The 23,168-nt window shown below is 44.8% G+C and overlaps 2 protein-coding genes across 25 annotated transcripts in view; one reads left to right on the top strand and one right to left on the bottom strand.

Moving 5' to 3' along the window:
* NAIP (NLR family apoptosis inhibitory protein) overlaps positions 1-3,865 on the top strand; it is a 20,351-nt gene extending 16,486 nt beyond the window's left edge. The window contains 1 exon segment of the mRNA XM_017344647.4: positions 3,699-3,865. Coding sequence (XP_017200136.4) covers positions 3,699-3,865 — 167 coding nt within the window.
* Positions 1-23,168, bottom strand: part of SMN1 (survival of motor neuron 1, telomeric) — a 64,248-nt gene that overhangs the window by 24,051 nt on the left and 17,029 nt on the right. For 5 of the 24 annotated variants that reach the window (XR_016220072.1, XR_016220075.1, XM_008274520.5 and 2 more), the window contains 2 exons: positions 22,587-22,637; positions 6,963-7,316 (listed from right to left, as the gene is read on the bottom strand). Coding sequence is in view for 18 of the 24 variants with exons in the window: in XM_008274520.5 (XP_008272742.1) it covers positions 22,590-22,637 (48 nt within the window). In the remaining 6 variants the exon portion in view is untranslated. Of the gene's footprint in view, positions 1-6,962; positions 7,339-10,095; positions 10,458-11,699; positions 11,928-12,117; positions 12,369-15,275; positions 15,971-22,586; positions 22,638-23,168 lie in introns of those variants that run through there. The other 19 variants (XR_016220070.1, XM_089312598.1, XM_002721117.5 and 16 more) reach the window with 7 other exon arrangements.

Genomic DNA, 23,168 nt, shown 5'->3' with positions numbered 1-23,168 from the left:
ACCCTAACCCTAACCCTAGCCCCAGCCCTAAATATAACCCTAACCCTAACCCTAGCCCTAACCCAAACCGTAACCATAGACCTAGCCCTAACCCTAACCCTAGCCCTAGCCCTAACACTAACCCTAACCCTAACCCTAAGCCTAGCTCTAGCCCTAACCCTAACCCTATCCTAACCCTAACCCTGGCCTTAACCCTAACCCTTACACTAGCACTAACCCTAACCCTAATCCTAACCATAGCACTAGCCCTAGAACTAACCCTAACCCGAATCCTAACCCTAACCCTAGCCCAAACCCTAACAATAGCCCTAACCCTAACCCTAACCCTAAACCTAGTCCAAGCCCTAATCCCAATCCTAACCCTAATCATAACCCTAACCTTAACACTAGCCCTAGCCCTAACCCTAACCCTAGCCCTAAACCTAAACCTAACCCTAGCCCAAGCCCTAATCATAACCCTAACCCTAGCCCTAACCATAACCCTAACCATAGGCCTAGCCCTAACCCCAACCCCAACACTAACCCTAGCCCTAGCCCTAACCCTAACCCTAGCCCTAGCCCTAACCCTAACCCTGGCCTTAACCCTAACCCCAACCCCTACCCTAGCCCTAATCCTAACCCAACTCTAGCCCTAGCACTAGCCCTAACCCTAACCAAAACACTAAACCTAGCCCTAGCCCTAGACCTACCCGTAATCCAAACGCTAGCCCTAACCCTAACCCTGACCCTAACCTCAAACCTAGCCCTAGGCCTAGCCCTAACCCTAACCCTAACCCTAGCCCTAACCCTAACCCTTACCCTAGCCCTAACCATAACCCTAACCCTAACACTAGCACTAGTCCTAGACCTATCCCTAACCCTAACCCTAGCCCTAACCCTAACCCTAGCACTAGTCCTAACCCTAACCCTAGCCCTAACCCTATCCCTAAACATAGAAATAGCAATAACCCTAACCCTAACCATAGAACTAGCCCAAGCCCTAACCCTAACCCTAAGCATAGTCCAAGCCCTAACCCAAACCTAACCCTAGCCCTAACCCTAGCCCTAGCCCTAGTCCTAACCCTAACCCTAGCTGTAACCCTAACCCTAAACCTAAACATAGCCATAGCCCTAACCCTAGCCAAAACCTAACCCTAGCCCTAACCCTAGCCCTAGCCCTAACCCTAACCCTAACCCTAGCCCTAACCCAAGCCCTAACCATATCCCTAGACCTAGCCCTAACCCTAACCCTAACCCTAGCCCTAGACCTAACACTAACCCTAGCCCTAACCCTGACTAGCATTAGCCCTAACCCTAACTTTAACCCTAAGCCTAAACCTAGCTCTAGCCCTAACCCTAGCCCTAACCCTAACCCTAGCCCAAGCCCTAACCCTAACCCTAATCCTAGCTCTAACCCTAGCCCTAGCCCTAACCTAACCCTAAACATAGCCCTAGACCAACCCTAAAACTAACCCCAGCCCTAGACCTAGCACTAGCCCTAACCCCAACCTAACCCTAACCCTGGCCCTAACCCCAACCCTAAACCTAACCCTAGCCCTAGCCCTAACCCTAACCCTAACCCTGGCTCTAGCCCTAACCCTAACCCTAGCCCTAGCCCTAGCCCTAGCCCTAGCCCTAGCCCTAGCCCTAACCCTAACCCTGGCCCTAACGCTAACCCTAACCCTTACCCTAGCCCTAATACTAACCCTAACTCTAGCCCTACCCCTAACCCTAGCCCTAGCCCTAACCTTAACCCTAACCCTAACCCTAGCCCTACCCCTAACCCTAGCCCTAACCCTAACCCTAACCTCAAACCTCGCCCTAGCCCTAGCCCTAGCCCTAACCCTAACGCTAGCCCTAACCATAACCCTAATACTAACCCTAGCACTAGTCCTAGTCCTAACCCTGGCCCTAACCCTAACCCTAGCCCTAGTCCTAACCCTAACCCTAACCCTGGCCCTAACCCTACTATTAAATATCATACCTGAAAATCCTCCTGGATTCTATGCAAAGGATTTGTCCAAGAGCTTCAGCTCATGACTTTTATATAAAGCAGGGATCAGCAAAATACAGCTAGAGCCCTTGAGCAGAGAATGATTTTCATATTTTTAAAGGGTTAAAAACAGATGTGAAGCGGGACCATCAACAGCCAAAGGAAACTAAAGTGTTCAGTCTGGCCCACTACAGAGAAATGAATTATCCATGACAAAGTGTGTCTGTTACAAAAGCTCACCGTGCATACTAGTCCAGTTCGCACCAAGGTCATTCCTCACCCCCTGATGTGCACCCTTAGGGTTCCAAACTGCCCCGTTTCTGAGCACATATCCCGGCCACTCCCACCCACCATCCTTCCACTGTGTCTCCATGAGTAAAACCGCCTAAATTCTCAGCTTCTTTGCTGAATAGTCCCTGTACATTCTTGATCTAATTCCTTATTTTCAGGCTTTTTTGTTAACTATGACTCACAGTAAGAAATTTTACATCAGGGCTACCTGTGACACCAGCAACCCATAGGGACACCAGTTTGAGTCCTGGCTGCTTCACTTCCAATCCAGCACCCTGCTATGGCCTGGGAAAGCAGTAGAAGATGGCCCAAGTGCTTGGGCCCCTCCTACACCCAACGTGGGAGACCCGGAAGAAGCTCCTGACTCCTGGCTTTGGCCTGGCTCAGCCCTGGACATTGCCACCATCTGGGGAGTGAACCAGTGGATGGAAGAATTCTCGCTCTCTTTCAAATAAATAATCTTTAAAATGAAGTGATAAAAGCTTTCATATAAAAACATTTTACATCAAAACAGTACACAACAGATATTTATATACATACTGAAGTTTCATAAAAATAATTTACCTGTGGCACAGTTAAGCTGCAGTCTATAACACCAGAGTGCTGCTTCAAGTCCTGGCTGCTTCACTTTTTTTTTTTTTAAGATTTCTTTTTTTTTTTACAGGCAGAGTTAGACAGTGAGAGAGACAGAGAGAAAGGTCTTCCTTCCGTTGGTTCACCTTCCAAATGGCTGCTACGGCCGGCGCGCTGCGCCGATCCGAAGCCAGGAGCCAGGTGCTTCCTCCTGTTCTCCCATGCAGGTGCAGGGTCCAAGCACTTGGGCCATCCTCCACTGCCTTGCTGGGCCATAGCAGAGAGCTAGACTGGATGGACTGGAAGAGGAGCAACTGGGACAGAATCCGGTGCCCCAACCGGAACTGGAACCCCGGGTGCCGGCGCCACAGGCGGAGGATTAGCCTAGTGAGCCGCGGTGCCGGCCAAGATTTATTATTTATTTGAGAGGCAGAGTTTACAGAGAGGGATTTACAGACAGAGATCAGAGAGCTGGACCAGAAGTGGAGCAGACAGGACTTGAACAGGGGATTAACCTGGTAAGCCACAACACAGATCCGTTTCACTTCTGATGCAGCTCCTGGCTAATGTGTGTGGGAAGGCAGTGGGAGATGACCCACGTGCCTGGGCCTCTGCCACCTATGTGGAAGACGCAGATGGAGTTCCTCCTGTCCCAATCCTAGCCATGGTGAATATTTGGGGAGTGAACCAGTAGGTGGAAGCTCTCATTCTCCCCTCCTCTGTTGTTCTGCCTTTCAAATAAATTAAAAACAAAACAAAGAAAAAAAAAACTCAATAAACAAAGCTATCTAAAAATCTGATTTTATCAATACCTGAATATAATGAGAGCTCAGAAATAGCTTTTTGGTTGCTTACTGCACAGCTAACTCTTCTACTCTCTCCTCACAGGCTTTTACCTCCTCCACTCCACCAAACACCTCTTCAGGGGGCATCAGTGACCTCGACATTGCTAAATGCAGTAGGTTTTCAGCCTCCTCCTTCCCTGTGGGTAGCAGCGAACCTACAGGAACCTACAGGAAGCTTGGATAGCTTCTACCGCTGCCACTCTCTCAAATGCTTTCTCCATCTGCCTTCCAGGTCATCCCTCCAGACTTTCCTCCTCACTCACTCCGAGCTCCTTCCCAGTCTCCTTTGCGGTTTTTCTTCTTATCTGAACTCTAGCCATAGGCAGTTCTCTGCCAGCTTCTCTAAGGGCACTTCCTGGGCCAGCTCATCAGCTGAATGGTTATGTTAACTTACTCATTTCCATACCTGGCACACACTCTCCATTCATTTCCAACTACTATTAACGGGCATCTCACATTTCATTGGTCTAAAACCCAACACCTGTCACAAAAGTACTCTCTGGGTAGACGTCCATTTCACAGAACTCCAACTTCATCCTTCCAGTTGATTAGGCCACAAACCTTGGAGTCATCCGCGGCTCCGCTCCATGCTGCATGTAACCTACTGGCAAATCTGGCTAGCTCCACTTGCAAGGCCCTCAGATCCAGCTATTATGACCCAATGCTTCCTCCCTTGAAATCTATAATGTTCAACACAGAAGTCAGGAGGCTCTTTCTGTAACATCAGTCACATCACACTGTACCTTTGGTTCAAAATCTTCCGAGGTGGGGTCAGTGTTGAGGCACAGTGGGTTAAGCTGTGCCCTGCAATGCCAGCATTCCATGAGAGCTAATTTGAATCCTGGCTGCTCCACTTGCAATCCAGCTCCCTACTAATGTGCCTGGGAGAGCAGCGGAAGATGGCCCAAGTAGTTGGGCCCCTGCTACCCATGTGGGAGACCCAGATGAAGTTCCAGCCTCCTGGCTTTGGCCTAGCCCAGCACCAGCTGTTGAGGCCATTTGGGGAGTGAGCCAGTAGATGGAAGATCTCTCTCCCTCTAACTCTGCTTTTCAATTAAATAAATAAATAAATAAATAATAAATATTTGAGAGGAAGAGTTACATAGCGGGAGAGAGACAGAAAGTTCTTCCCAAATGGCTGCAACAGCTGCAGCTGTGCTGATCTGAAGCCAGGAGCCTGTAGCTTCCTCCAGATCTCCTACCTGGGTGCTTGGGCCATCCTCTGCTGCCTTCCCAGGCCATAAGCAGAGAGCTGGATTGGAAGAGCAGCTGAGACATGAACTGGTGCCCATATGGGATGCTGGTGCCGCAAGTGGAGGTTTAGCCTACTACACCACAGCGCTGACTCCCAATACATTTTTTTAAACTATTTATTTTTGAAAGTCAGTTACAGAGAGAGAAGGAGAGAGATCTTCCATGGTTCACTCCCCAAATGGCTTTTTCTGGGTCTCCCACGCAGGTAAGGGGCCCAAGTACTTGGGCCATCTTCCACTGCTTTCCAGGGCATATGAGCAGGAAGCTGGATCAGAAATGGAGCAGCTGGGACTTGAATCAGTGCCCATATGGGATGATGATGTTGCAGATGGCAGCCTTACCAGCTATACCACAATGCTGGCCTGCTGCCAATATATATATATATTTTTTATTTATTTATTTGAAAGGCAGAGTTAGAGAGAGGCAGACGTAGAGAGAGAGAGGTTTTCCACCTGCTAGCTCACTCCCCAGATGGCTACAACAGCTGGAGCTGTGCCAATCCAAAGCCAAGAGCCAGGAGCTTCTGCCAGGTCTCCCACACGGGTGCAGGGGCCCAAGCACTTGGGCCATCTTCTACTGCTTTTCCAGGCCATAGCAAGAGAGCTGGATCAGAATTGCAGCAGCTGGAACTCAAACCGGCACCCATATGGGATGCCAGCACTACAGGTGGCGGCTTTACCTGCTATACCACAGTGCCGGCACCGCCAATATATTTTTAGGAGGATGATTTGTTTGAAAGGCAGAGCAACACATAGAGGACAGATTTTCTGTCTGCTGGGTCACTCCCCAAATAGCTGTAATGGCTAGTGCTGGTCCAGGCCAAAGACAGGAGTCTAGAACTCCATCAGGGTCTCCTATGTGGGTGGCAGGGGCCTAAGCACTTGGGCCATCTTCCACTGCCTTCCCAGACACATTAGCAAGGACCTTGATTGGAAATGAAGCAATCAGCACTCTGATATGGGATGCAGCATTGCAACCAGCTGCTTAATCCACCATGCCACAGTGCTGGCCCCAACCTGCCAACAGTTTATATAAATATGCTGACGGTAGAAAATACTGGTTGGTTGTCAGAAAATATATTTTATAAAACTGCACTTATACCTTATACAAGAAAGCTTTATCACAGAACCTCCTTATCTGCAAAGCTTACTTGAATACTTAGTAAGTTCTTGCAGTTACTAATATACCAGGGGAGCTTAACTGATTCAGCCTGCTCATCCAATACCTCTGACAGGAAGAGCACTTATAGTAATGTCTTCCTCCACTAAGTAGACGGGGGAGAATCCCAGGGGCATGGACACCATTAGGCTACATAGGAACAGTAACTGAATGGAGAAGGTGCTAAGGTCAATGAATGGCTGGGTAGCTAGCTGTGTTGGGCAGCAGGTGAGTGGGAGAAGCAGAGACAGACAAGGGAAGGTACAGAAAGAATGACGTGACTCCTAAGAAATGGAAGCCTTGGGGGCTGGCGCCGTGGTGCAGTGGGTTAATCCTCTGTAGCACTGGCATCCCGTGTGGACGCCGGTTCTAGTCCCAGCTGCTCCTCTTCCAATCCAGCTCTCTGCTGTAGCCTGGGAGAGCAGAAGATGGCCCAAGTCCTTGGGCCCCAGCACCCACGTGGGAGGGAAGCACCTGGCTCCTGGCTTTGGATTGGTGCAACTCCAGCTGTGCGGCCATTTGGGGAGTAAACCAATGGAAGGAAGATCTGCCTCTCCCTCTCACTGTAACTCTACCTGTCAAATAAAATAAAAAATCTTAAAAAAAAAAAAGAAAAAAAAGTAAAAGAAAAGAAGAAATGGAAGCCTTCGTTCCTGATTGCCAGACCAATACTTGTGACACAGCTTAGGAGCCTTTGTTCTCTAACCTTGATGATCAGCAAGGTCCCTCCCCCCGCAGTCAGGCTGGTTCATCATTGGCTCTATCTTTATAATACTTCCCTTCACCCAAATAAGCCCGAGTAGTTTTCTTTGTACGTCATTAGACAGACTCAATATATACTCTATATTCCGAAGAAAAAACTCAGATAGTCAAGGTTTAAAGTGGTTTTCTTTATTTTTAAAAGCACGAATAGAAAGCTTAACATACTTAACTAAGAAAGTTACACTATACAAAAATGTGCTCCATCACAGTTTTGGCAGATTGACTTCTGTGCTCTGAATGCGGCACTGAGTTTCTTTTAATCACTTACACTGGCATGTTCAGTTAATCAGGCTGTTTTTAAAAATACTCTGCTAGTTATTTAAGTATGGAATACATACAACAAGAGCAAAAGTGCAGATGATCGTGTCACCAACCCAGTGTTCCTGAAGAAAATGATGAGCCTGTTATTCATATCGGCCAGGGAACATCAAGATACCATTCTCCTTGGGAGACAGCTGTACCTGAATTTGAAGGAAGAAAATTCTAGATACATTTACAAAATATAAAATCCTATTTTCTTATAAAATCATAAAGAAACATACAAAATAAATACATTTATTTAATCACAGTAAGCAAAATTAAATACAAATATAAAATATACAATTTTTATACAGAAATACAAAGAATAAAAATATTCTAATATTAAGATCTAATATAATACTAATTTAAAAACATTAAGGAGTACTGGTACTTTGTCCTACTAGAATATAAACATTTTAAAAATAGTGATTACAATTGTACAAACAATACTCTCCTACAATAAAATGAGGCTAGAAATAAAACCCAACCACCCAGATCAGATATTAAAACTTTAAACCTTTCTACAATTGAAAACAAAATTCACAATTTGAGATTACTAGAAAATGATAAAGATGCCACAAAATAGAACCTACAAAATACAACTAAATTACTACTCAGAGGAAAATTTATGATCCTAAAATATTCATTGTAATAAACATACAAGAAGAAATTAAAAATCTTACAAATAAATAAAAGAAGATGAAAATTAATCTCCGACAGATTAAGGCCTCCTGGGCCCAATTTCAGTCTTTGAGTTTTTTCTTGAAGAATGGCAGGGAGGAACACAGATCTCCCATTTGCTGCCTGACTCCCCAGATGCCTCCTACAGGCAGGGCTTGGCCAGGCCAAAACCAGGAGCCTGGCACTCCATTCTGGTGTCCCACACGGTGGCAGGGACACAAGTACATGGGTCACTGCCTGCTGCTCTCCTACACGCATTAGTTGGAAGCTGGGTCAGAAGTGGAGGAGCCAGAACTCAACTGGTCCTGTGATATGGGATGCAAGCGTATCAGACAACAGGTTAACATGCTGTGCTACAATGCCTGTTCCTAGTGTTGGTTTTCTTTGTGAAGCAGTTGTTGAACTATTCATAACGATTCCTAACATTCTTAGAGGTCTGCCAACCATCTAGGTATTCCCGTGTCAGCCTCACGTTGACTGTGGGTGGGCACTGAGATTTGCATGTAAAGAACAGAAAAAGGTGTAAATGATGGTATGGCACTCAGAGCCCAAGTTACCAAAGGGCCTGTGGCATTGCTGTCTCTTGAATTCTTTATTCTGGGAGAAGCCGGTTGCCATATTCAGAGTCTCAAGATGCCTACGGAGAGCCCCAAGTGGCAAGGAACATAAGCCTCCTGCCAACAACCATAGGAGTATGCTTGGAAGCGGCTCTCCCAGTCCCAGGAGGGCCAGGGGAAGGCTATAGTCCTGGCTGACAACCTCACTGCAGCCTCATGAGAACCAAGAACCGGGGCTGGCACTATGGTATAGTGGGTCAAGCCGCTGCGAGTGGTGCCGGCATCCCATATGGAGGCGATTCGAGTCCTGTCTGCTCCACTTCTAATCCCGCTCCCTGCTAATGTGCCTGGGAAAGCACTGCAGGATGGCCCAAGTGCTTGGGCCCCTGCACTCACATAGGAGACCTTGAAGAAGCTCCTAGCTCCTGGCTTCGGATCAGCCCAGCTCTGGTGGGTGCGGCCACTTGGGGAGTGAACCAGCAGATGGAAGAACTCTCTCTCCCTCTCTTTGTAACTCTTTCAAATAAATAAATCATTGAAAGCAAAAACAAAAACACCCAGATAAGATGCTCCTGGATTGTGGGTTTGCAGCACAGAGGGCAATGCCTGGCACACTGGCTGTGTTAGGCCTGCCCAAATCATTTGATCTGGCCCTGCCGAGAACTGCAGAAGGGACTTGAAATTCAACAAACCCACAACAGGCTAAAATTTTTGAAGTTCTTAATTTTGTATGGCCTGCAAATAATTTTATGAATATCCAAATGACGCTTGGCAGAAAAACGGTTCTCCATCCCTATAAAGGGGCCGGAGCTGTGGTGCAGTGGGTCAAAGTCCAGGTCTGCAGCCCCGGCATCCCATATAGGTACCGGTTTGAGTCCCAGCTGCTCCACTTCTGATCTAGCTCTTTGCTGTGGCCTGGGAAAGCAGTAGAAGATGGCACAAGTGCTTGGGCCCCTGCACCCGCATGGGAGACCCAGAAGAAGCTCCTGTCTCCTGATTGACTCAGCTCCAGCTGTTGTAACCATTTGAGGAGTGAGCCAGTGGATGAAAGATCTCTCTGTATGTCTCTCCTCTTTCAAATTCAAAAAAAAAAAAAAAAAAAAAAAAAAAAGGAACTATAAGGCAGTAAACACTTGGTGTTTTAAATTACTAAGTTTTAGGGGATGGCACTGTGGTGTAGTGGGCTAAGCCTCTGCCCGCAGTAACAGCATCCCACATGGGCACCAGTTCGTGTCCTGGCCGTTCCTCTTCATATCCAGCTCTCTGCTATAGCCTGAGAAAGCAGAAGATGATGGTCCAAGTGCTTAAGCCGCTGCGCCAATGTGGGAGACCTGGAAGAAGCTCCTGACTCCTAGCTTCAGAGAGGCTCAGCTCCGGCTGTTGCAGCCATTTGGAGAGTGAACCAGTAGATGGAAGACCTTTCTCTCTGTCTCGCCCTGTCTGACTATAACTCTACTCAAATAAATAAGATCTTTAAAAAAAATTACTAAGTTTTAGGGCAATTTGTTATGCAGATACACTCACTAATTATTTCCAATGAAGCTTTCAAAACAACACTGAAATACTAAGAACATGGAAGGGTGGAATCATGTAAAAGGTTGATGAAACATCATTATGTCAGTTTTCTTTTCTTTTGCCCAAGTACTACATTATATTTCAAAAAGTTTCCACATAGTCTGGCGATACCATCCTTGTAGTCGTATTTTTATTTTTATTTTTTAAGATTTATTTATTTGAAAGAGTTACACAGAGAAAGAAGGAGAGACAAAGAGAGAGAGGTCTTCCATCCACTGGTTTACTCCCCAGATGGCTGCAACAGCTGGAGCTGCGCTGATCCAAAGCCAGGGACCAGGAGCTTCTTCCGGGTCTTCCATGTGGGTGCAGGGGCCCAAGGACTTGGGTCATCTTCTACTGCTTTCCCAGGCCATAGCAGAGAGCTGGATGGAAAGAGGAGCAGCCAGGACTTGAACAGGTGCCCATATGGGATGCTGGCAATGCAGGCAGCGGCTTCACCTGCTATGCCACCGCGCCATCCCATAGCCTTTAAAAAAAAAAAATCTTCACCTGGAAGAAATTCAAAATTTAGAATTTTAAATTTTTTGTCCATAATAGCAGAGAAGAAAATTGACAGAGGCAGTAATTTCATAATTATTAAACCAATCACAAAATGACTAAAAAGAGCTAGTCCAGCTCTTGGAAAACTACAGCTTAAAATATTTGCTCTTTAACCTCGGTTGACACTCGCTCTAGACTAGTAACGGTGGTGAAACTGTTCATACAAATTTCTCAAACTCAAGAACTAATATGTTTATAAGGACAAAAAGGAAATATATTAGTCTTATCTGGATACTTACTCAAAAGAATCATATAATAGAACTATCACAAATATCATATAATATTTTGTGATAAAAATCTAAACCATCCTTTTTACTAAAAGAATATGTGACATTGTTCTTTGATCATTTATGCCTGTGTAGCAGAATTTACCTGCTACTGTTTCTATGTAAACAACTGTGGAAGACATGTGTATACACAGTATGAAAGGTAAGAGGATGTAGAAATGAAAACCAATCACTGGAGTGTTCATTGTATTTCATATTTTTTTCTTTATTTTTTGACAGGCAGAGTGGACAGTGAGAGAGAGACAGAAAGGTCTTCCTTTGCCGTTGGTTCACCCTCCAATGGCCACCGCGGCCAGCGTGCTGCGGCCGGCGCACTGCGCTGATCCGATGGCAGGAGCCAGGTGCTTCTCCTGGTCTCCCACGGGGTGCAGGGCCCAAGTACTTGGGCCATCCTCCACTGCACTCCCTGGCCACAGCAGAGAGCTGGCCTGGAAGAGGGGCTACCGGAACAGAATCTGGTGCCCCAACCGGGACTAGAACCCGGTGTGCCACAAGGCGGAGGATCAGCCTAGTGAGCTGCGGCGCCGGCCCTGTATTTCATATTTATAAATGTAAAAATGAAAACGTTTCGCTCTTAAGGAACAAAGAAGACAGCCATCATCTATTTTTTCTGCAAAACTATGAGTCATGTAAGTTTCTAAATGTACTGCATTTAGACAAAGTAAACAGATGAAGAAGAATCAAAGGAGTAAGTTAAAATATGGTAGACACACTTGAAATCCGGAATCACTATTTATAAGACAGTTATGCTGCAGGTTTAAGTATAACAGCTGAGGAACAGTTTTGGTCAAAGATGCTACCCTTTCTGATACCCATAGACACTGAAAACAGAAAATACAGACTGTTTGGGTTTTCTACATTTGAATTCTCATTAAAATTGCTAACAAACTTACTTCTCACTATGTATTTTTTAAAAAGATTTTATTTATTTATTTGAGAGGCAGAGTTACAGAGAGTGAGAGGGAGAGACAAGAAGAGAAAGGTCTTCCTTCCATTGGTTCACTCCCCAAATGGCCACAGCAGCTGTAGCCATGCCGATCTGAAGCCAGGAACCAGGAGCATCTTCCAGATCTCCCATGTGAGTGCAGGGGCCCATCTTCTACTGCTTCCCAGGCCAAAGTAGAGAGCTGGACTGGAGGAGGAGCAGCCAAGACTAGAACTGGTGCCCATATGGGATGCTGGCGCCGCAGGCAGATTAACCTACTGCACCAAGGTGCTGGCCCCACTCTCTCTGTATTCTTCCATTATTTTATATATATATATATATATATATATATATATACACACACACACACACATACATATATATACACACACACATATATATTAATGATTTTATTTATTTATTTGAAAGAGTTACACAAACGGAGAGAAGGAAAGGCAGAAAGAGAGAGAGAGAGAGAGAGAGAGAGAGGTCTTCCATCCAATGGGTCACTCCCCAATTGGCCACAATGGCCGGAGCTACGCCAATCCGAAGCCAGGAACCAGGAGCTTCTTCCGGGTCTCCCACGTGGGTGGAGGGGTCCAAAGATTTGGGCCATCTTGTACTGCTTTCCCAGGCCATAGAAGAGAGCTGGATCGGAAGTGTAACAGCCGGGTCTCGAACCAGTGCCCATATGGGATGACAGCACTGCAGGCGGTGGCTTTACCTGCTACACCACAGTGCCGGCCCCATCCATTATTATAAAATGTCTTGCAAAGGAACACAGTCCATTCTCCTCATTCAAAGTAGTTACATTCGTGGGATGGTGCTGTGGCACAGCGAATTAATGCCCTGGCCTGAAGCTGCGGCATCCCATATGGGTGCTGGTTCGAGACCCAACTGTTTCACTTCCCATCCAGCTCTCTGCTATGGCCTGGGAAAGCAATAGAAGATGGCCCAAGCCCTTGGGTCCCTGTACCAGCTTGGGAGACCCGGAAGAAGCTCCTGGCTCTGGATCGACGCAGCTTCGGCCATTGCGATCAGTTGAGGAGTGAACCTGCGGATGGAAGACCTCTCTCCCTCTCTCTCCCCCTCTCTGCCTCCCCTCTCTCTGTGTAACTCTGACTTTCAAGTAAATAAACAAATCTTTAAAAAAAAAGTAGTTAAATTTTATAAATACAGTGTCCGATATACTGTAAGTCTCTGGTCACATTTTAATCAAAGCCTATCAACATGTAACTGTGTTTTGCGTGTACTTCTATTTAAGAACACTACTGACTCATTAGCATTGAACTTACAGCAATAGGAATACAACTCATGCTCAAATGAAGCTAAACTAATGTATGTGTCAGATTTTCACCATTAGGCACACAGGAATACTAGACAATCCTTCAGAACAGTGCTTTGTGGCCATTTTGAAATCACAAATAGAAAGCTCGAAATGTGAAAAAATGTGGCACTAAATAAACTGTTTTTGAAATACACCTATTAGCAGTATGAGACCTGAAATAAAAAAACAGAGTCCATGGGGCCAGCACTGTGGTGTTAACGGGCTAAGCTACCACCTGCAATGCCAGCATCCCAAGTGGGTGCTAGTTCAAGTTCTGGGTGCTCCATTTCGATCCAGCTCCCTGCTAACGCACTTGGAAAAGCAGTGGAAAATGGCCCAAGTGCTTGGACCCTTGTACCATGTGGGAGACCCAGAAGAAGCTCCTGGCTTTGGCCTGGCCCCGCCTGGCCACTGCAGCAATTTGGGGAGTTTTAAACCTGCAGATGGAAGATACATCTATTTCTTCCTCTTGCTCTCTAGTTCTGCCTTTCAACTAAATAAAATAAGTCTTAAATACGCACACACACACACACACACACACACCTCATTTGGCAATGTCTAGATCAACTACTCAAAATCCTTTGCCTGTTTGTCCATGAATGACCATGAAAGTGCCATGAGTTTTGATTTCATGGTTCCAACTAAATTTTGCCAAGTAGGTGTATTTGCAAATATGTAATCCACAAATAATGAGGACTATAAATAAGAAAACAATTTAAAAAAGAGAATAAACAAATATATAAAATCTTACTGGGGAAATAACTGTTATACAGGGGAAAAATCTGCAGTATCAGCATCCCATATAGGCACTGGTTCATGTCTCGTCTGCTCCACTTCCAATCCAGCTCTCTGCTACGGCCTGGAAAAGCAGCAGAAGATGGCCCAAGTCCTTGGGCCCCTGCACCCACGTGGGAGGCCTGGAGGAAGCTCCTGGCTCCTGACTCCAGATTGGCACAGCTCGGGCTGTTGTGGCCAAATCAGGAGTGAGCCAGTGGATGGAAGACCTCTCTCTCTGCCTCTCCTTCTCTCTCTGTGTAACTGCCTTTAAAATAAATGAAATCTTTAAAAAAAAAAAAAAAACCAGCAATAACTAGAAGCAACCTAAACTTTCACCCACAAGAGCATAATTAAATAAGTATGGTACACCATATCCTACAATTGTTTAAGATTGAGACAGTTTCACATACTGATAGGGAGTGTTCTCCATGATATATTGAGGAAAAAGCACTGAGTTATTAAGGAACACTGTCTCAATTACCTATAAGAATAAAAAATTTTAAAAGTTTAAAGTGGTAATAATGTATTTATTTTTTAATTATGTTTTTAATATTTTACAATAACTGTACAGGAGACAAAAAATTTTAAAAACACTAAAGGGTGCAGTGTGAAGTCTCCTTCACATCCCTGTCCTCTGTATTATCTTCAAGGATAATCTGAGATTGGCTGAGGCTAATTCCCATCCATATTCACACAACTGGTCATTAAAATAATATACAGTTTTGCATCTTACTTTCTCTATTTACAAATGTCTTCCTATCAGACTACAATACATACAACAGAGCCACAATGTTTAACAAAAAACTTTTAAAGGGATTAAAATGTTAAACAGATTCAAAGATTTACTTTTATTTCATAAGTAAATGAAGAAAGAAATAGCTCTAAAATAACAAGTAGAAACTATAACAATTAGATGGATGTGAAGAATGAGCACATTATTAACTAATTCATTCTTCTGAGGTTAGCAATATAACAACACGTGATGATGTATGGAACAAGAGGTGTGCTGTATTTTTTTTTTTTAATTAATTAATTTATTTTTTTTGACAGGCAGAGTGGACAGTGAGAGAGAGAGAGACAGAGAGAAAGGTCTTCCTTTGCCATTGGTTCACCCTCCAATGGCCGCCGCGGCCGGCGCACCGCGCTGATCCGATGGCAGGAGCCAGGAGCCAGGTGCTTTTCCTGGTCTCCCATGGGGTGCAGGGCCCAAGCACCTGGGCCATCCTCCACTGCACTCCCGGGCCACAGCAGAAAGCTGGCCTGGAAGAGGGGCAACCGGGACAGAATCCGGCGCCCCGACCGGGACTAGAACCCGGTGTGCCGGCGCCGCTAGGCAGAGGATTAGCCTAGTGAGCCGCGGCGCCGGCCGGTGTGCTGTATTCTAATTTGGAGTCTAGGAGCTAACATCCAAATTATTCATCCATATACAAAAATACTTCAATGGAACTCTGTTAAGCAAAAGAGGCCAAATTTATTTTTAATTTTTATTGCCATGTAGAAAAATATCAATGAGCCCAAATGTAACACCTAAATTTTACATATTTGAGAGGTCAGGAGTATAGTATCATTCTTGAGTACATTTTATTTTAGCTACCACAAGAGACTAATCTTTGAGAAAACTCCAACAACTGAAAAATTAACTGTGATGAACTGGGCCATCCAGCCAAGTATTCATGAAGAAAAAGATAAAACATTTGTTCAAACCAAGTAGTCTTTAATAAAAGGCAAAGAGCTGCTGGTGGACATATTTTCCTGACACAGACTACAAACTGGGCACAATAAATGATGCAACTGTCTTCAAGCACTGGGCACCAGGGTGGAGATCAACAAGGAAGGGAAATACACATAGTGAACTTGGCATTCTGCCTTTCTGGTTGGATATGTCTCCAAATTGGCAGCACAGACCTGGGAACCCGAGATTAAACAGAGTTCCTGAGTCTTGGAGGAGACAAAGATGGGAGTTCAGACCTTGGAGTAAGACAGCTGGCATTTGAGGAGGCAGAGTCTAGAGAGGAGGGATTTGAAGAGAAGGAGCCTTGGATATCCATGTTGCATTTCACGTGGGTCCTTGCCCAAATCCTAAGCAGTGCACATGTAGGAAAAGACTCCACGGGCCCGGAAAAAGCAGTTCCTGAGGAGCTGAGAGCTGGAAAGAGTTCAGAAGTCACAGAGTCCACGATTTACTATGGGACCATGGCAAGCCATCTGACTGTTTTCTCATCAGTAAAATGGGAATAGTTGTATCTACTCTGATGGGTGTCATAGAATTAAATTAACAATTACACAGGTAACCACTCAGAAAGTATAGCTAGTACTACTTATAAAGGGGAGGAAAATTCATGTGGCAGTTTCTAGTTTTCTTTAACAATAAAAACCCAAATCTATAAACACATGTCGAAGAGTCTATTGAAACCAAGATCTATAAAACAAGAGTTTATTTATTCTTCACCAGAAGTCTTTATTGAAACACAAAGAATCAATAATGCTCACAGCCCACATTTGTCTTTCACCTAGTAATCAAGAATACCTCATTAAAAATGGAATATAGTTCAGCTCCAAATCACAGGTCATTTTTCAATGTAAATGTAAACCTGTGACATGGTAATCAGTAACAAATAGATGGGAATTTCAAAACTCAGAAATTAGTTTTTCGGGGCTGGTGTTGTGGCATAGCAGGTAAGCTGCCACCTGCAGTGCTGGCATTCCATATGGGCACCAGTTCAGGTCCCAGCTGCGCCACTTCCAATCCAGCTCCCTGTTAACATGCTTGGGAAAGCAGTAGAGTGCTTGGGCCCCTGCACCCACATGGGAGACCTGGAAGAGGCTCCTGGCTCTGGCCTGGCACAGCCCTGGCTGTTGCTGCCGTTTTGTTTCTCTCTGTGACTCTCCCTCTCTCTCTAACTCTGCTTTTGAAATATATAAAATAAATCTTAGGGGAAAAAAAGAAATTAGTTTTTCTAAGTTTCTCCAACTACATTAATAAAAATTTTTAGCTTGGAAACATGCTACATGCATTATCTGAGGACAACAGCTGAACCCATGAGTAATCACACTTCAAAAACAAGGCTATCCAAGAGAGCATGCCATGACTCTACGGCCCAAAGGGCTGAAGTAGGAGAAAGTCATCTTTGCTCACAGAAGTCAGAACAGCAGCTGCCAAGGTGGGCAGGCACGTGAATGCAGGGACTTCCTGGGCTGAGGGAAGTGTTATTTTCCTTGAGTGTGTTAGTATTACCTTTGGCAATACTAATCAAACTCCTCACATGTACATTTTATTGTAATATAAACTTTGCGCCGCCCAAAAAAAAAAAAAGAATCAGAAGAAGACAAAAGACAAATAAGGCCGGCGCCACGGCTCACTAGGCGAATCCTCCGCCTGTGGCACCTGTACCCCAGGTTCTAGTCCCGGTTGGGGCACCGGATTCTGTCCCGGTTGCCCCTCTTCCAGGCCAGCTCTCTGCTGTGGCCCAGGAGTGCAGTGGAGGATGGCCCAAGTCCTTGGGCCCTGCACCCCATGGGAGACCAGGAGAAGCACCTGGCTCCTGGCTTCGGATTGGTGCAGCGCACCGGCTGTAGCGACCATTTGTGGGGTGAACCAATGGAAGGAAGACCTTTCTCTCTCTAACTCTGCCTGTCAAAAAAAAAAAAAGGAAAAAAACCTGACAAATAATAAATAAAATGTTCTTCAAATCTCTCAAAAGGCCATGATTTATGCATAAAAAATGACCTCATCAAGTAGCTGATGAGGTAACTACATAAGACATCTTCATCTTGATTGACGGGTGTATATAAAATATGTACCTCCACAGCAGCAGGAGAATTTGACTTTTTAATTGAATCCATTATTTTTCTACTCACCAAGAGTTTTAAAAACCATAAGACTTAAGTTGATTAAAAATAAACAAAAACCCTTGGGGGCCAGTGCTGTGGTGTAGGTTAAAGCCTCAGCCTGCAGCACTGGCATCCCATATGGGCACCGGTTCAAGTCCCAGCCGCTCTTCTTCCAAACCAGTTCTTTGCTGTGGCCTGGGAAAGCAGTAGAAGATGGCCCAAGTCCTTGGGCCCCTGCACCCACATGGAAGACATGGAAGAAGCTCCTGGCTCCTGGCTTTATTCAGCTCAGCTCTGGCCATTGTGGTCATTAGAGGAGTAAACCAGCAGAATGGAAGACCTCTCTCACTCTGGCTCTACCTCTCTCTGTAGCTGTCTTTCAAATAAATAAAATAATTCTTAAAAACAAAAAACCCTATAGTTTACTTCTGTTAACAGCAAGCATGAAGAAAAGCTAAACTTACAATAAGACTCAGATAAAGTAATCTCTGGCTGATCCCTTAAGGAAGGCTCTCTGAACACACCCCCTTTCCTGTGTCTTCTGAATATAGGCACTGCAGTGGCTGTAAAACAGACCATGGAATTTTCTTTTTAAGGATTTATTTATTTATTTGAAACGCAGAGATACAGAGAAAAGAGAGAGGGAAAGGTCTTCCATCTGTTGATTCACTCCCAAAATGGCTGAAAGGGGCTGGGCCAGGCTGAAACCAGTACCAAGAGGTTATTTTGGGTCTCCCATATGGGTACAGGGGCCCAAGTACTGGGACCATCTTCTGCTGCTTTCCCAGGCCCATTAGCAGGGAGCTGGATTGGAAGTGGAGCAGCTGGGAGTTGAACCGGGGCCCATATGGGATACCGGCACTGCAGGCAGAGGCTTAACCTTCTACACCACAGTGCTGGTCCCAGGCCATGGAATTCCTTGTAACTGCAAGGACAATCACTATAATGAAAGCCAGAAAACTAGCTGTTTTGCCTTTATTACTAGGATTAGTCTAGACATACAATCTGGTAGCTTGGTCTGTACTAATACTTACTCAGTATTTAAATTAAATGGTACCTGAAACTCACTTTAGGTCAAACAGTATTATATAACTAAATTCTCAAAACCATTCACCTAATGCATAGTTGACTAAAAATCCTTAAAACTAACAAGAAAGCGAATAATGCCTAACCCACTACATGATGAATAAATGACTGACTTTTTAAATATTTATTATTAGAAAGAGTTACAGGGAGTGGGGCAAAAGATGGCGGAGCACAGCAAGAGAGATCTTCCATCCACTTGTTCATGCCCCAGATGGCTGCAATGGCCAGGGCTGGGCCAGGTGAAATCCAGGAGCTTCTTCTGGGTCTCCCATGTTGGTGCCAGGGCCCAAGCATTTGGGCCATCTTCTGCTTCTTCTCCCAGCCGTTAGCAAAGAGCTGGGTCAGAAGCGGAGCAGCTGATACTTGAATTGGCACCTATATGGGATGCCGGCATAGCAGGCGGCAACTTTACCCGCCATGCCACAAAGCTGGCCCCAATGATTGATCTTTAAACAACTCTGAAAGTCCTCTTCCATTTACCATTTCCTTTCTTCTTTGCCATTCTCTCCAGGCTATGTTGTAAGCCCATCCTTAACTTCAAAAGATACAGATACTGCAGACACAGTAAAGATTAAGATGTAGTCCCTTTCCACTAACAACAAAGGAGAGACTGATATATAAGCAATGAAGACAACAATGTGAAAAGCCAGAAAGTTCAGAGAGGGGTGTTACATGGACGGAGGTGGTGGCTGAGAAGGTGGGTAGTATGAAACGTGGTGATGACACCGGGCTGCCTTGTACTTCTGATCGTACTATACCCTGGTGCCTCTGACCATGTGCATTCTCTGCCTAAAGAATGAGTCTCACTCATTCATCCTCTGCCCAATTTTTCTATTCACTCTTTTAGTCTTGGCTGTAAAACCCAGCACTGGTAAAGAACTTTCATCAAATGAAGTTGACTTTAACCAAAGAATGAAATGTGGATAATTCTAGGTTTAAATGTGATGCTTTATATAATAATAGTAATAATAATAGAACTCTTCCCAGGTCAGTGTATCTCCCATTCTGAAAATGGAAAAAACAGGATTTGTAAAAATTTGCTTTTCAGGAAAAAGCACATTTTAGATAAGGAGATGTCTCTTTCCCCAAGATGCCAGCTCCTGGAAATATATTCCTTCCTCTTATCAAAAAAATAAAAAAAATTTGCTTTTCATGGAAGCACTGATATAATCCACTAAGAAATATAATATCTACAATCTCTAAACAAAATCATAATACAGAAATTTATCCTAAGATTATGACAGAACAGAAACAAAAATTATTTCATGTATGAAAGGTGTTCACTGTAATGTTACCCAGAATAGCGAAACCTCCTGCACTAAAGGAATAGTGGCACATAATGAGTATAAAGGCAAATAGTCTGGCAGGAAGAATAGATAAAGGTATAGAAAATATGACATTAAGTGGACACACACAGTATGCTTGATGGCATTCATTTAAAAAAATACATGAATATGGGCCAAAAGTGTAAAATAATATGCAAAAAAAGGAATACAATGACAAACACATAGCTAATTTTTTTTTTTTTTTTTGACAGAGTGGACAGTGAGAGAGACAGAGAGAAAGGTCTTCCTTCCGTTGGTTCACCCTCCAATGGCTGCTGCGGCTGGCACACTGCACTGATCCGGCAGGAGCCAGGTGCTTCTCCTGGTCTCCCATGGGGTGCAGGGCCCAAGGACTTGGGCCATCCTCCACTGCACTCCCGGGCCACAGCAGAGAGCTGGACTGGAAGAGGGGCAACGGGGACAGAATCCGGTGCCCCAACCGGGACTAGAACCCGGTGTGCCGGCGCCGCAGGCAAAGGATTAGCCTATTGAGTTGCAGCACTGGCTGCTAATTTCTAATTTTTAAAAAAGCTAAGTATTTTTATTATATACTTTTTTTAAAATAACAGTGGTTTTCTCTTTTTTTAAAAAATTTTTTTTATTATTTTTTGAGAGGCAGAGTGGACAGTGAGAGAGAGAAACAGAGAGAAAGGTCTTCCTTTGCCGTTGGTTCACCCTCCAATGGCCGCCGCGGCCAGCACGCTGCGGCCGGCGCACCGCGCTGATCCAATGGCAGGAGCCAGGAGCCAGGTGCTTTTCCTGGTCTCCCATGGGGTGCAGGGCCCAAGCACTTGGACCATCCTCCACTGCACTCCCTGGCCACAGCAGAAAGCTGGCCTGGAAGAGGGGCAACCGGGACAGAATCCGGCGCCCCGACTGGGACTAGAACCCGGTGTGCCGGCGCCGCAAGGCGGAGGATTAGCCTAGTGAGCCGCGGCGCCGGCCTATATACTTTTTTTTTTTTTTTTAATTCACAAGCTTTTATTGGGATTCCGCTCCTGGGCGAGGTTCCTCAGTCCCAACAGAGTGGGGGCCAGGTAAGTCGCGTCAAAGATTGGGAGGGCTCCTTTTATAGATTCAGGGCATGGGGGTTAAAGGTTGAGGCGGGTCTGATCCTCATTGGTTGACCTTTAGGCACCCTTGACAAGGACTTTTCTTCCCTGGAAGTACAGGTAGGGACTCTCCATTCCTGGAAGTACAGGCCTTCCCTACTTGCGGATCCCAAAGCTATCATCCCAACCTTTTGATGATAGGAAAGGGGGCAATGATGAATCTCTCTGGCTACTTCCTGCTTACTGGGGACTTTTAAACATACATAAAATAGAAAAAATAGTATAGTGAACGTCCACATACACACTATTAGATTCATTAACATTTAGCCACAAATGCATAATAAACTCACACATACATTTTGCTAAATCTTTTCAAAATATATTGGAAACACTAACACACCTCACTCCTAAATCCTTCAGTGTGCAAATTAAGACATTCTTCTACAGACTACGTGGTTCTTGTCCTAGCAATAACTGTCATTTAAAGCCCAATCCATACTCAAATTCCCTCAGTGCTCCCTTGCCAAGTCTTTACAATGGCTTCTATTAAAAAAAAAAAAAAAAACCTTATTTATTGAAAGGCAGTAATATAGAGAGATCAATCTTACAACCACTAGTCCACTACCTAAATGGCCTCAACAGCTGCAGCTGCGTCAATCTGAAGCCAGGAGCCAGGAGTTTCTTCCTGGTCTTCCATGTGGGTGCAGGGCCCCAAAGATTTGGGTCATCCTCTGCTGCTTTCCCAGGAGCATTAACAGGGATTGGAAGTGGAGCAACCGGGACTCCAACTGGCACAAACATGGGATGTGAGCACCGCAGGCAGAGGCTTAGCCTTCTGTGCCACATTGCTGGTCCCTACAATGGCCTCTTCCCCAAGCAGTCCAATCAAGCTTCCACATTATATTTGGCTATGACATCTCTTATCTAACATTTAATCTACAAGTTTCCCTTCTACTTCATTTTTGTTTCCAGACACATATTTTTTTCTACAACATTCTGGATCTATCCAATCATTTCTTTAATGTTGTCATTTAACTTGTTGCATTAGCCCCAGGATGGCCTAAAAACGGGAAATCAGTTCTAAAGGATCAACTAAACTCTGGCACAGTCATGTTGACAAGAGCACTTCATTGGTAACACAGCATACTGCACACTGTATTACAAATCAAAAAGCAAGTCTGGCAGTGTGACTACCAGTGACCAGGCGTCTTCAGATTCTAAGGATCTACACATTATAAAAATGTTTTTCCACCCAAACAGCCACCCAACCAGCAAGTATTTGTTCAAAATACTAGTGGGGTACAGGTCAATCTTTTATTTTCTAGTTTTGTCATTAACGTATCTTTACTATTGCTGTGCGTTAACTTTTCAACTTTTTCATATTTCCGTTTCTTAAATTACCAAAACATCTGTTTTCCACAAACCACAGCATTTATAGCAAAGGTTCACTTTCTAACGATGCACTTACTCCTTAATTGAAATGTGAGCATCTTCCTTCTTTCTGACTTTGCTTGAAGCCCTGCAGGAAAAATAAAGGAAGTCAAAAGAACAACATATGCACTTTATTTTCTTTTATTTTTTTTTGACAGGCAGAGTGGACAGTGAGAGAGAGAGAGAAAGAGAGAAAGGTCTTCCTTCCGTTGGTTCACCCCCACCAATGGCCGCTGCGGCTGGTGCACTGCAGCTGACGCACCGCGCTGATCAGAAGCCAGGAGCCAGGTGCTTCTCCTGGTCTCCCATGCGGGTGCAGGGCCCAAGCACTTGGGCCATCCTCCACTGCACTCCCTGGCCACAGCAGAGAGCTGGCCTGGAAGTGGAGCAACCGGGACAGAACCCAGGGTACCGGCACCGCAGGCAGAGGATTAACCTATTGAGCCGCTGCGCCAGCCCTTACATATGCACTTTATACACATCTCAAACATGTTCCCAAAAGACATTTTACTAACTTTACTTAGCAAATGTCATCAGAAAATAAGTTAACAGTCTTCTGCTTCAATAGTAGGTCCAAAGTAAACAAGTATTAAACTGTAATTGTAAAGTTTATTTTCTT

The sequence above is a fragment of the Oryctolagus cuniculus genome, chromosome 14 (genome assembly GCF_051225735.1).
Source record: "Oryctolagus cuniculus isolate XC-2025 breed Fujian yellow rabbit chromosome 14, ASM5122573v1, whole genome shotgun sequence".
Taxonomy (NCBI): domain Eukaryota; kingdom Metazoa; phylum Chordata; class Mammalia; order Lagomorpha; family Leporidae; genus Oryctolagus; species Oryctolagus cuniculus.
Note: the sequence above shows the minus strand (reverse complement) of the source record. Positions and strands in the feature narration are given on the sequence as shown.